The sequence below is a fragment of the Arachis duranensis genome, chromosome 2 (genome assembly GCF_000817695.3).
Source record: "Arachis duranensis cultivar V14167 chromosome 2, aradu.V14167.gnm2.J7QH, whole genome shotgun sequence".
Lineage (NCBI taxonomy): Eukaryota > Viridiplantae > Streptophyta > Magnoliopsida > Fabales > Fabaceae > Arachis > Arachis duranensis.
In genome coordinates, this window is record NC_029773.3 from 13,250,297 (window position 1) to 13,264,157 (window position 13,861).

At 31.9% G+C, this 13,861-nt stretch overlaps 1 protein-coding gene across 1 annotated transcript; it reads left to right on the forward strand.

Moving 5' to 3' along the window:
• Positions 1 to 201: 201 nt before the first annotated feature.
• On the forward strand, positions 202 to 948 carry LOC107473675 (ethylene-responsive transcription factor 1B-like). The gene has a single exon (XM_016093262.3). It carries the CDS (start codon positions 202 to 204, stop codon positions 946 to 948), a length of 747 nt encoding a protein of 248 aa, XP_015948748.1.
• The last annotated feature ends 12,913 nt before the right edge of the window (positions 949 to 13,861 follow it).

The following is a 13,861-nucleotide window of genomic DNA, read 5'->3' on the forward strand; positions in this document are numbered from 1 at the left end:
TCGTTTATATATAGCAAGGCAATCTTAAATTATTTAAGACTTCAATGTGATAGATTCCCCAAACTTATATAAGTTTATAATTATAACATTAAAGAAACAATTGGATGGGATCCAAGACCTATATAAATAATAGGGTTACAGCTACCTAGGGTCAATAGGTTCATAGGATTCAAGCAACAAAAAAACAAATAGTTGCCAAAAATGACTTCCCCTAATTTCTTTGAGATCCAAGACTGGAACACATCATCTTCACCAAATTTTTGCTTCCAAACATTTTCCAACAACAATGTTGATGATTCTCCTTCTTTTGATATCATCGACTTCTCTATGCATTCACAACAAGTCCCAAAAATAGGTAACAACAACAAATACAAGGAGAAAAATGTGAAGAACAAGAAGCATGAAGAAGAAGATGAAGATGTTCATCATCATGGTGAAAAAGGAAGGTACATAGGTGTAAGAAAAAGGCCATGGGGGAAATTCGCAGCCGAAATTCGAGACACAACAAGAAATGGAACAAGGGTTTGGCTTGGAACCTTTGATTGTGCTGAAGATGCTGCTTTGGCTTATGATCAAGCTGCATTTGCCATGAGAGGTTACAATACTGTTCTCAATTTTCCAGTCCAAAAGGTCAAAGATTCCTTGCAAGGAATTGAGTATAGTTGTGGCAACAACAACAACAAAGGGTATTCACCAGCACTTGCACTCAAAGAGAGAAACTACATGAGAAGAAAATTGTCATCATCAAAGGAAAATGATACTACTCAAAATGCAAAGTGTAAAGGGAAAAGTGAAGAATCATCAACATCATCATCATCATCATCATCAAGTAGTAGTGTGATGGTGTTAGAGGACTTAGGAGTTGAATATCTTGAGCAACTCCTAAGTATTTCGGATAATAATAATAATAATCATCAAGGTGGAAGTCCTAGCTATTACTTCAATTAAATCTTGTTTAATTTCACTTAGATTTAATTTCTTTTCTTCTTCTTTGTTTGATAGTTGTTCTTTATGGACATTCTAATAGGGCATGTTTTAGTTTTATTTCTCTTTTCTCTAATAATCTTGCTAATCTCTTATTCATTTTTTTCTCCTTTGTGTTTCTGTAATTGTGTGTTTGTGAGTTGAGAGATCTTTAAAAAAATCACCTTTTTTTTTCCTTTAGAGATGATAGTCTTCTGTTTGATCATCTAATTATCATGGAAGACAATGCTGCCAATAAAATTCAATTTTGATTCTCACTACTGTAGTAATGTCTATACAATCATTTAATTAGTTCAAATTTTAGTTACTTTTTCAGCATCAAAAGTTATGATGGGTACGGCACTATAGGCTATATCATATATAGCTCAACACAAAAGGGGAACAATTAGTTACATTTTCTTCTTAGTTAGAAATTTCATAAATTAGTCCAAACTAGGGTTTGCATCTAACATCTTGATTGATAAAGATTTGATACATTTTGTAATTTGTTTTACATATCTCATTCTCCTGTTGGTAATAAACAGTCAAAAGAAAATGGGGATTTTACAATCACAATAACCAGAAAAGTGTTCAAGGATAATAAAAGTAGTTGACAAAATTTAACAAAATATATAGGTGATGACAATGAACGCAAGGAGCATTATTATTACAAATTACTGTAAGCAGTGTCAGTAACAAATTAAACAACTAAAAGTCCTTGCGCTGGGTTTACAAGACTTCGAGTTTGAGAATAATAATAATAATAATAATTTGAGGATGACTAAGATTATAATTTTGGATTAAAATTCTAAAAATGTTTGTGATTTATGTTTTGTGCAGAAAAATAAAATGTTTAAAATAAGTCTAATTATAACATCTAACTAATTCACTTCTCAAGTTCATATTCAATGAGACTAACACTCTAATCAAACACTCATTTCTTTTTTCTGATTGCAACCCACATGATTAACCACCTCTAAATTAAGAAAAAAAAAAGAGAATTTTTACAAATAAAAAGGGGTGTTTAAAATAGCGTTTAAGCATTTAAGAAAAAGTAAATCATAATCTTAAAATTGAAAAGAAAAAAAGAGGAAAAAAGTTAAGATTGAAAATTAAGAAGCAAAATTAAATCTGACTTGATTCAGAGGTAAATCAGAGAAGCCAAGTTTTTATATTTGTGTTTCCATTCTAACTTATTGAAGATATCTTGTTTTTGTATGTACCATTCAAGTAAAATGAAAAAAATAGAGGTTATGTCTTACTGCTACAAATCAAAAGTTAAAAATAAAATTTGGAGCCAAAGAATGGATGAATGGCTAAGATTCTTGAAGCTAAAAGAAAAAGAAAGAAAGAGAAACCGCAAGGTAAGGATGCATGCTAACTCTAATCATTATTGTTGTTCCATCTCTCTTCTGCATCTCTGATATAAAATTTTGAAAAAGAAGAACAAGTCAAAGATGTTCAACCAAACTCAAATTTTAAAAGCTTTATTCTTCTTTAAAAAGGATAAACGGCTAGAAATTAAAGCAAAGGAGAATAAATACACTATTTGGGTCTTCATAACTTTCCAACTTAACTTCTTTTCCTTCATAATTTTATATTGAATTTTCTATTCTTTAGTTTTTATCTTTCTTTGTTTTTGATCAATGAAAAAAGGCATTATGTGAGGTATTAGAAAAAGTCACTGAGAGAAAAGATAAAGAGAGTAATATTGAAAAAAAGGCAGAAAATTATATCAAACTCTTTTGTATGTATTTCTGTTTTGTATTCATGATCTTGAGTGGGTTCCCTTGCTAATTAAGTTGGGTGAACACTTAATAGTTGAAAGTTTAGGAAGTGAACCTAGGCAAATCAAATTTGGGTAGAAGTTTGGTTTATCCCAAATAGGATTATTGGGTAGAATTCTAGAAAATTGGTGATCGTAATTTTTGTGAAAGATAGTAAAAATTCTATTAAAGTTATGGTGGAGATTGGATATAAACTACATTGCTCATGGTGATTGAATTAAGATATATGGTTGTGTTAATCTCTTTTCTCTGTTCTGATTCTGTTTTTCATTTGACATGAGACAAAATTCTAATTTCATCCCTAACGTAAAAATCTTATTTTTATCCCAAAAAATTTTAAAAGGGTTCAATATTGTCCCATTATTAAATTTGACACAAATAATTAACAAAATGACTAACATAGACGTTAACAACGTTATTATTAAGTCATATATTATTCAGTGTGTTAAAAAAATATAATCAAAACTTTCGTTCTTGTAACACTTTCTTTCGTCGATCTCCTTCTTATAAAAAAAATCTCAAATCCTATCAATCAATCATTAACACTCAAAAATCAAAGAAAAATTTTTTACTTGGTGATTGTTGATTGATTTTACTTATGTATCAAAATCAAACATTATTAACTCTTCAATATGCTAATTGTTTGTGTCAAATTTAATTGTGGAACAATATTAAATACATTTAAAATTTTTAAAACTGAAATGTAAAATTTGAAATTTTTGAGGCTAAAATAAATCGTTCAAAATACTGCCATTATTAACTTCACTGTTAGTTTATCACTATCATTATTATTGTCCCAACATTAGCACCTCCATTGCCACCATTACTAGCTACTACTACCACTATAGCCATTGCCATTATTGCCACCACAACCACAACAACGTAACAATAATGGATACAAAAGCCATCATTTCAAGATCTAGTGGTGGACTGGTGGCCGTGGCAAAGGGTTTGGTATTAATGAAATAATTAGGAGAAGTGGATGTTGCATATTGGAGGAAAGACAAAGGCAACGCAAGGAGCAAAGACAAATTAAATCAAAGACTAAAGATGAACAAATCGTATGAAATTGTGAAATAATTTTAAGGGTAATTTTGAACAATCAAAATGTTTAAGGATCATTTTGATTTTTAGCTCTTCTAAATTCAAAAATAGATTGCTTTCAAACAAAAAACTAACAAACCTGATAACAACAAATCAACAAAAGTTGGCACTAAAGATTATAGCCCATAAGTTACTCAAATATAACAAAAATCTCTATAAGAGTAAAGTATGTTTTTGTCCCTAACGTTTGGAATAAGTCTCAAAGTTGTCCCTAACGTTTCAATCGTCCTATTTATGTTCCTAATATTTCAAAATTGACTCAATGTTGTCCTGTTGTTAGGGGTCCATTAAAAGAATTGACGGCAGGACAAAATTGAGACAATTTTAAAACGTTAGAAACTTAAATAGGACGAAAACGGTGGGGACAAAAATAATACAAAAAATTAAGTTTTAATTTAATTTTATTTTGTAATAATATCAATTTTTTACTGTACATAATATTCAATTATTTTTTAATTACATCTAAGTAAATTATACTTAATCATATTACTTTCATTTTAAATAAATTTATTTTTTTATAATTTTAAAGAATTTTGTTACATTAGAGACAAAAGGTATAATTTATATTTTGTTGTATATATATATTTTTTTCTTTTTCGCAAGTTTATATACTAGTCATTCTACAAATATATCATAATAACTAAAAATCTTTAAGAGTAAAATTATAAAAAAAATTAATTTATTTAGAATGAAAGTAATATAATTAAGTATAATTTACTTAGATGTGATTAAAAAATAATTGAACACTATATATGTATAGTAAAAAACTGATATTATTGAAGGATACAATTAAAATTTATTTCTATGTATTGTTTTTGTCCCAATGTTTTCGTCCTATTTAAGTCTCTAACATTTCAAAATCGTCTCAATTTTGTCCTGTCGTCAATTCTGTTAACGAATTTCTAACGGCAGGACAACATTGAGTCAATTTTGAAACGTTAGAGACTTAAATAGGACGATTGAAAAGTTAGGGACAACTTTAGAACTTACCCCAAACATTGAGGACAAAAACGATACTTTACTCATCTCTATAAACACTGAAAATTAATAACAATCAACTAATATTTATTTATGTACAAAAATATTTATTATTTAATATATTTATAATATATTTTATATTTCAATGAGTATTCTATATTAGTTACTGATTTGATAGCTAAACTTATATGTATATAACATAATAATTGATAACACAAATACAAGATAATAGTGAGACAGTAAAAAGGATAACAAAAATAAAAGTGTAGTTTATAATGATTTAACAGTTTTAACATAAACACTGCTCACTCAATGTCTACATACACTTTAAAAATCCAAAACAGTATAGAGAGATAGTTGGTGCTTTGCAATATTTAACCATCTTAAGACTTGATTATCTTTTTCAATTAACAGGGTTTTTCAATTTATACATGCATACCAACTATAGAACTTTGGTTTACATTTTTCTAAAATTGTTGTGCTTTTCAGATTCAGATTAGGAAATCAATTATTGGATATGGTGTCTACTTAGAATGTAATTTGGTGTCTTAATTAGAGGAGTAATAAACAAACCAAAATCAACAGAAGTAGCACAGAACTACTTAAAAAGCTATGAATACATCAACCAATTGTCCCTACCATCTCTTGTGACAATCAAAGTACAATTTTGTTAGCTGCGAATTCAATCCTTCATACAAGCTATAAGCATATGGAAATTTACCTCCATTGCTTTCGAGATATGGTAAACAATAATAAAGAACTCTTTGTTGTTAACATTATTTTTGTCATTAATCAAATCTGGAATATCTTTATAAAATCTCTCTAAGCATCTTTGTTCCATAAATGAAACAATGGATTCCATAAAAATTTGTTCTCAAAATTGAGGTAATGAATATATATAGAAACTGGTGAATAATTTGATAACTAATTGAATTGTCCAAATATATATAAAAGAAAATTGAATTGATGAACAATATCAATTAGGATCAACCTTCTACCAACAGAAGTTCAATCCACTGATTCTCGTTTGCATAATTAATTAAACAAACATCTTCACTCTATAAAAAATCAATGCAATATTCATAAAGTAATTTTCTCTCTAAAATACTTGGTAATACATTTTTCTAGGAGAAATAAGAAACTAAAGAAAGTTAAGTTGAACCTACCTCTTGATTCACTACTGTTTGGTTGTGCAACTTCTTTCCATGAAATTAATAATTTTCTTTAGCCCCTTGACCTTGAAACATTATAAACCCATAACAATATTTTGATTTAGCAATGAGAGAAATTCAAAAAAGAATAAAAATAAAATAATAAAACAAACCTTTTGAAGGTGAAAGACATAGATGAGGGTTTAACAAGAGAAAGCAGCAAGAAAGAAAAAAGAGGAGGAGGTAGGGAGAGTCGAGGTTTGGTAGGAGAAATAATATAATATATAATTATGATTTATTCTTTAATTTTATTTACCCAGTTAATAACGTTGCTCTAATTTCTCTCCTTGATTCCGTGGGCCAGCTAATTGGATTAGATTTCACAGAAAATTGAAAAGATTAAACAAACAGAAAATTGATTTAAAAAATAAAAACAAAAAACGTACGCATACTATTTAAGAATTTGTCATTAACTAATGAGTTACTGCATGTATAAAGTTTTGACACTTACTTAAGAAAACGAATAAACTAACTACTCGACCAACCCAAATTGATTAGGATAACTTCTCTTTTTCTGTTCGTATTTGATCATTATAATTATGAGTATACATGCTAGTGTTTTCTTTTATTATTTAACGTGTATAACTATAATATATGTGAGATTGATTATTATGATAATTAAATATTTTGGTCATATATATAATATATTGAATTTAGATATTCAAGTTTCATGAATTAAAAAAAAAAACATCTTACAATATTATCTTTAAATATAAAAAGAATATTTTAGAAAATAAAATCTAACACCAGCCTTATATATATAAAGAGTATTTTAGAAAAAAAAAATAACACTATATATATAATGTAATTTGAAATTTTGTTCCTATTAAAGGTAAGACTGCCAAGGGAAAAATGTAGTTGGTGTTTTATATAATGTCCTACTTTGTTTTTCCCCCAACCGAGGGGTACGGTTTTGCATTTATTTTGGCTTATTTAACAATAAACCCTCATCGTATTGATTACTTTATCTATACTTATGCGGAAATTTTAGTTATATTTAGCAAAAGAAGCATTCAATTATGTTGACTAAAACCCTGATCCTACTTTTAGATGAATTTATAAATATAATTATTTCTAAATTTGAAAAAAAAAACTTAAAATTTTTTAATATAATTATTTCAAAACTAACCTCAAATAATTAACAGATCATGTTGCAAAATAATAAATGTATACCATCATATATAATTTTGAATCAAAATAGTTCTTAGATAAATAAACGGTATAAGTTATGATTTTTTTTAAATAATAAAAATCTAGCATTGTAATAAAGAATATAATAAAAGATTTAAGAATTGGTAATTCTAATCATGAAAAATATAATATAATGTGATACCCAAAAGAAAATTGGATTAGTTTGATAAAATTATAAAAAAAATTCAATAAAACTAGTATAAACATAGAGTGTAAATCAATTTGAATTCATCAGATAAACTCATTCATTTTTATTTATTTAAGCAAGTATGAAGTGATTTAAATCTCGTCTTATATATGCAGTAATCTATTGGTTCACAACAAAAATTTATCCTAAATTTGTTGAGTCGGAGAAAGCCCTAAAAAACCAAACCTTGAATAGGAAGTGCCTGATAAGACATTATTCAATCTCAATAGATGCAATCTCAAGATCTCAGCTACTAAAATTTATTTACAATTTCCAGCAAGTAAATTAGTACTTACATATATATCCAGATATAGCTTCCCCTTGAATTGATATGCCCATAACCGTGAGTTTTATTTCTTATTTCCTTTAAATTATGATCATAAATCAAGGTTTTAGAGGAAGGAATGAAAAGAGGAAAAACAGCCTCCATAATATAAAGATATTAGTTTGTACCCTTTTGGACTTCCATGAAATCTTATATTATTATATTCCAAAGTGGAAACATAGTGTATATATAGTGAAAGAGTCAAAAACGGTGTATCTATAATCACTTGTTTATTTAATGTATAGCAGCCACATAGAGACAAACGTTATTTCTAATTTAATTTGTAATAGAATGGGTTCACGCATATATACAAATGTTGAGGCATGGATTATATTGGGTAACAATTTAGTAACATGGAACAAGTTGAAGCATGATAATGGTCGTTAGAGGCAACGCATCCATGTGTCCAGATACAATTTCGCTTATGGGGGCTAATGGATTATTAATTAGATTTAATTTGAATCAATAATATAATGGAATAAATAATTATTAATTGTGAATTTTTTTAATTTCAACTTCGTTCAAAGGGACATATTAAAGTTTTAAAAAAGGGGTTTGGTTTACTTTATAGGGATATAGCAAGTTAGCAACGGTCTATGAAACCTTGAGCATTGTAAATCCTAATTAAAAGTGCTATCCATGCACAAATATTAATAAATTACTTACTAGTGGGTGGGGGCGTTATATTTCCGGTTACTACTATATATAATTATATAGTGCTCTCTTCGTTCCTTTTTTTGAGAGAATTTGAATTTATTTTTAGATATTGTCTAAAAAAATATTATTTTTATATCTATTTGAAGTTTTAAAATTTAATTCTCAGAAATAAATTATTTTTTAGGATATTTTTTTAAAATATAAACTTTTATTTACATCCTAAAAGGTAAATAGTTGATACTTTCGTGTTAAGTGAATAAAAATTAAAATATAAAATCACTATTATATCTTTTAATTATTATTATTTGTCAAACAGCCCCTATTTTTAATTGATAAAACAAACTTATTCTAATTTATTTTTAGACTATAGAAAATAATTTCCAACCATTTGTAGTACTGATGAACAAATAATTCTTTATAATACTCAATTATAATATTCAAAGAATATAATTTCTTAGAATATATTTACATAACATTGAAGCAAACTCCTGCTAAAAGAATTTAAAATTAATAATAATCTAAAAATAATATCACTAAATAATTATTAGAGTAAATTATATAAATAACACAAATTAGATTAATATTACCGAATGATCTTAAATTAAATCTAGTTACTTTTTTATTCTTTTTTAATTTATCTATATCGTTGCATGTTGCAACACACAAAAAGAAAAACATTGAGTGTCGTTAAATTTATCGTCGAATTTAGCGTTGCACATTAGCATCGGCTTTATCGAAAGATTTATTGATGGTTTAGCCATTTAGGTGTGAAATTTGTCAGATAATATCATTATCAGTGGATTTCTGTTTCTCATTATAAATTTGCCGATAATAATTGGAGAGAAAACGGGAAAAATAAGCGCGAAATGTAATGTGGGATTTACCATTGGATTAATCCGACGGTAAACACATTTAGTGGAACTCTATGTTTTGGTGACCCGCAACGCATTATTGACAAATGACAGTAATCGTGTCCTAAATTTGAACCGCAAACCATCTTTCCCTTCATTTTGAATTTTTTTCTCTCTCTAACCTCTCGCCTCCCAATCTCTCTCTAACTCTCTCATTTTTCCTCTCCTCTCTGACAACACCCTTTCACGTATGGCTCTGCTGCTGCTGGAAACGCTTTTGCCACTGCTTCTGCTCTTCTTCTTCTCCTACTACTCTTTTTCTTGGTGCCGGCATAGGAGGAAAGTCAGAAACTTCTTTTCAGTTATTATTTCCTTCTCTTGTCAAGGTTCATTTCAGATAATTCTTTCAAACTTTTAAAAGAGGATTAAAGTCTGAGCTTACTTGTTAATATAAAATAGAATTTGTATTAATTATTGTTGATTTGTGTTGATTATTTAGGTTGTTTGGTAAAAATTTCATTATATATATTTTATTATTATTATTGATTTAATTTGTTCTTAAATCTTTAACTTGGAAATTGTTTTTTGGTGCTTTAATTTCTTTTTTAAGTTACTTACTGCTTTAATTAGGTGATAATTTAGAATTAGTTAGAGAATTTATAAAAATTAGTTTAACTTGTTGTTATATTTTTTGAATTTAAATTTGAATTTGTTTGGACAAGATTAAAATCTGAACTTACTTGTTATTATAAAATAGAATTTGTGTTAATTATTTAGGTTTATTTGTGAAGTTTTTTATTATATATTTTTTATTATTATTAATTTAATTTGTTCTAGATCTTTAACTTGAAAATTATTTTTTGTGCTTTAATTTCTTTTTCAAGTGGCTTGTTGCTTTAATTAGGTGATAATTTAAAATCTGTTAAAAAATTTATAAAAATTAGTTCAATATAACATGTTGTTATATTTCTTGAATTTAAATTTAAATTTGTTTGAACTAGATTAAAGTTGAGCTTACTTGTTATTATAAAATAAAATTTGTGTTGACTATTTAGGTTGTTCAATGAATTTTTATTGTACATTTTTTTATTATTGTTATTTAATTTGTTCTTAATATTTAACTTGAAAATTAATTTTTGGTGCTTTAATTTTCTTTTCAAGTAGTTGCTTGCTAGCTTTAATTAGGTCATAATTTAGAATTAGTTAGAGAATTTATAAAATTAGTTTAACATACTGTTATATTTTCTGAATTTGAATTTGAATTTGTTTGGACTAGATTAAGGCCTAAACTTATTTGTTATTATAAAATAGAATTTGTGTTGATTATTATTGATTTGTGTTGATTATTATTGGTTTATGTTGATTATTATTCAAGTTACTTAGTAAAATTTTCATTATATATTATCTTTATTATTGTTTATTTAATTCGTTCTTAATCTTTTATTTAGAAACTATTTTTTGGTATTGTACAGAATGCTTCTGATACGGTATAGTAGGAGGATCGGGAACCCGCGGGACGAGTCAGATGTTGGATTGTCCAGATGGAGAGGAGGGGAGGTACCTGCAAAGACACTCCGACGCTCAAGTCAGAATGGATCTAAGAGGTATAAGGTGTGAGGAAGGAATGAGTACCTGGAGGGACCTGGGTCCTCTATTTATAGATGATGGTGGTTATCTTATCTTTATCTTATCTGGCTAAGATAAGAGGTGCGTTTAAATTCAAAAGTTGGTTAGGGGCTCTAGAGGGCCGATACGGGGCCTTCTAGAGAGATGAAATGGGTTGACCCGGTAAGCCGGGTTCGGGTTCGGTAATGGGTCCGGGATCCGTGGGCCGGATCCGTAACAGTTGCCCCCGTAGCGAGAGAGCGAATGACTTCGGTTTGTCGCTAAGAGTTCGAGACGTTTCTCTACGTCTTTGGCGCCGGTCGAGTGCTCGTTTGGTGATGAGGTCGGCTCCTCGATTTTGTTTGGTGAAAGATTCGTCTCGGTTGTATTTTGGTCTTGACGTGACCTTTCCGTGTCTTGCTGCGCTTGTTGCGTCTTTTGAGGTGCAATTGATTAGTTTGCTTTTCCGAGGGGGCATTTATTGTGGAGGGGCTTTTCTCCCTTTTGCCCCCGTGAGTTTTCATTGCTCTCAGGGTTAGTTACGTCTTTTCGCTTTCCTTTTTGAAACCGTTTTGCTTTGGTTTTTATTTCCCTCGTCCGTTTTTTCTTTTCTCCGAAAAAAAAGGAACTGTTCATTTTCTGGAGAAACTCTTTGTTGGTTTTTGCTTTCTAGTGCCGCTCTGTTTCTTCTTGTCTTCAGCCTTCTTCTCAAGCTTTCTTCAATTTTACCAGGTTGGTATTTTTTGCCTTTTTTCTTTCATATTTGTTTGTGCATGCCTGTTCTGTTTTTGCTATTTGTTTTGCCGCGTCTGGTGTTTTTGTTGGGTTCGGGGAAGGGGCTGAGCACCGCCGTTTTTACCTTGATTGTAGTGGTGGTTTAAGACGTTTGGGTTTGGTAGTGGTGTTTTTAGGTTTTTATTTTTTGACACTGTTAGAGTTGGTAGGCTGATGGTGGTGCTCCTCCCTGTTTTAGGTATGCAGCGTCGGAGAAATGAGGGTGTGGGTGCCCCCATTGCCCCTTCCAGGGGTGTTCCCAATCGCTATGGTTGGGTGACCAGCGATGTCTGGGGCGTTCCGTCGCGGATGACGGAGGGTGATCTCCAACGGCTCCGCGATCAGGGGGCAATTTGTGGTGGCGGTGAAGAGGAGGGGCGATATGAGCTCGTGCTCCCTGATGCAGATGAGCGCGTCTGCTATCTAAACCTCCGTTCCCCCACCGTGCCGGACTGGATGTGGGTTTACGAATCCATGTTTACTCGGCTCGGAGTGCGGTTCCCCTTCTCCCCGTTTGTTCAGGGTCTACTTAGTCGGTGTTCCGTGGCACCGTCTCAGCTTCACCCGAACAGTTGGGCGGCCGTTCGGTGTTTTGAGTTGGTGTGCCAGTATCTTGATCTCCCGGCTTCGGTTCCCGTTTTTCTTTTCCTTTTCTTGTGCACTCTTCCGACTAAGGAGGGGAAGCATAAGAAAGGGTATATGTCTTTCCGGGCGCAGCCTCATCGTCGGATCTTCGGGTTGTTTGAGGACTCCTTTCACGGGTTTAAGTGGGAGTATTTTAAGGTGCGTCCCGTTGAGGGGCACCGCCCGTTTTGGCTTACCTTGGAAGGTGAGCGCTGGTTTCCGACGTACTGGAACTTTGGCGCCGGGCCGTCGGTTTTGACTAAGGTTTCTTATGACGATTTATCTCGGGAGGATAAGGATGTCGCCAGCGTTTTATGGCACTTGTTTGGCGAGCGTCCGTTGAATCCTCGGGACGTTATGGGGGATCCCGAGGCTTGTCGGACTTATATTGGTGTGTTCCCCCTTCTTTCTTTTTCTTCTTCTTCTTCTTCTTTTACTCTTCCTTGTTTTGTTTATTGCTTGCTTAATTTTCATTTTCATTAATTAACTTTGGTAATGTAGGTTAAGTTTTGTTTAATTGTTTTGTTGTTGAATTGCAAGTGTTCAATTTGGGTGCTGAGGCTTCTCGGAAGAGGAGTAGGGCTGAGGAGCCGGTTAGCGAGACTTTTGAAGGGGAGGGTCTGGTCCCTAGTGTGATGGACCGACGTTTCGACGCCACGGGTTTCATTGATCAGAACTTGATGCCTGGAACGGAGTCATTTTTTGATGGTTGCGACGTCTCGTTCCAGGCTGAGTCGGTTTACCGTGCCCTTCTTCGCTCTGCTGTGGTTGTTCGGAAGGCTGAGCCTGTGATGGCTCAAGCGGGTTTGTTGGAGAAGAAGCTTCGGCAGGCTCAGGCTGATGTGACTAAATTGAAGGAGGAGCTCCAGGTCGCCAATACTGCAAAGGATAAAGCGACGAAGTCTTCAGAGGATGCCGGGGCGGAGATTCTCCGACTTGCCAGTGTCGAGACTTCGCTTCTTTCTCAATTGGCGGAGGAGCGCAAGCGAGCCTCGGATGCGAGTTCTCAGGCTGCCTTGCTTCTCGCTGAGTCGGAAACTCTAAAGGCTGAGGTTGAAGCTTTGAAGAAGGAGAAGTCGGCTCTGTTGGCTGATGCTAGGGATGCCGTTGCTGCTACCGAGGAGACGATGAAGGCTCAGGCTCTGGTGTTGGCTCCTGGTGCCGATGTGTCCGTGATGGGAGCATTTAAGACCGTCCGTGATGGTCGGATTGTTGATATTGAGTAGTTTTCTTGTATTTTATTTTGAACTTTTGTTTGTTTTCTGAATATTTTGGATTGGCCAAGGGCCGTGACGTTTTTTGGGGACCATTTAATGGCATTTTCGGCTGTCCGGGCCTTTTGTATGATCCGTTTGTGGCTTTTATTTGGCCGTTCGGGCCTCTCTGCAATTTTTTGAGTGTTTGTTTTACCGTAACCGTTCGTTTGGTCGGTTTTTTGGATATCCGTGTGTTCGGCCTGGAGGGTGATCAGTCCTCCAGCGATGGCCGTGTCTTCGTTACGTGCTTTTGAGGAACGGTGATGGCTTGTAATGGGGATGAAGTGAAAGTAACTTGTAAAAAAAAAAGTTTATTTAAATGGTTGGGCCTCGTTAAAACCCTTCGTG

Bases quoted from the DNA above. Each gene is read 5' to 3' on its own strand.
- LOC107473675 (XM_016093262.3), top strand. From the start codon at position 202: ATGACTTCCCCTAATTTCTTTGAGATCCAAGACTGGAACACATCATCT.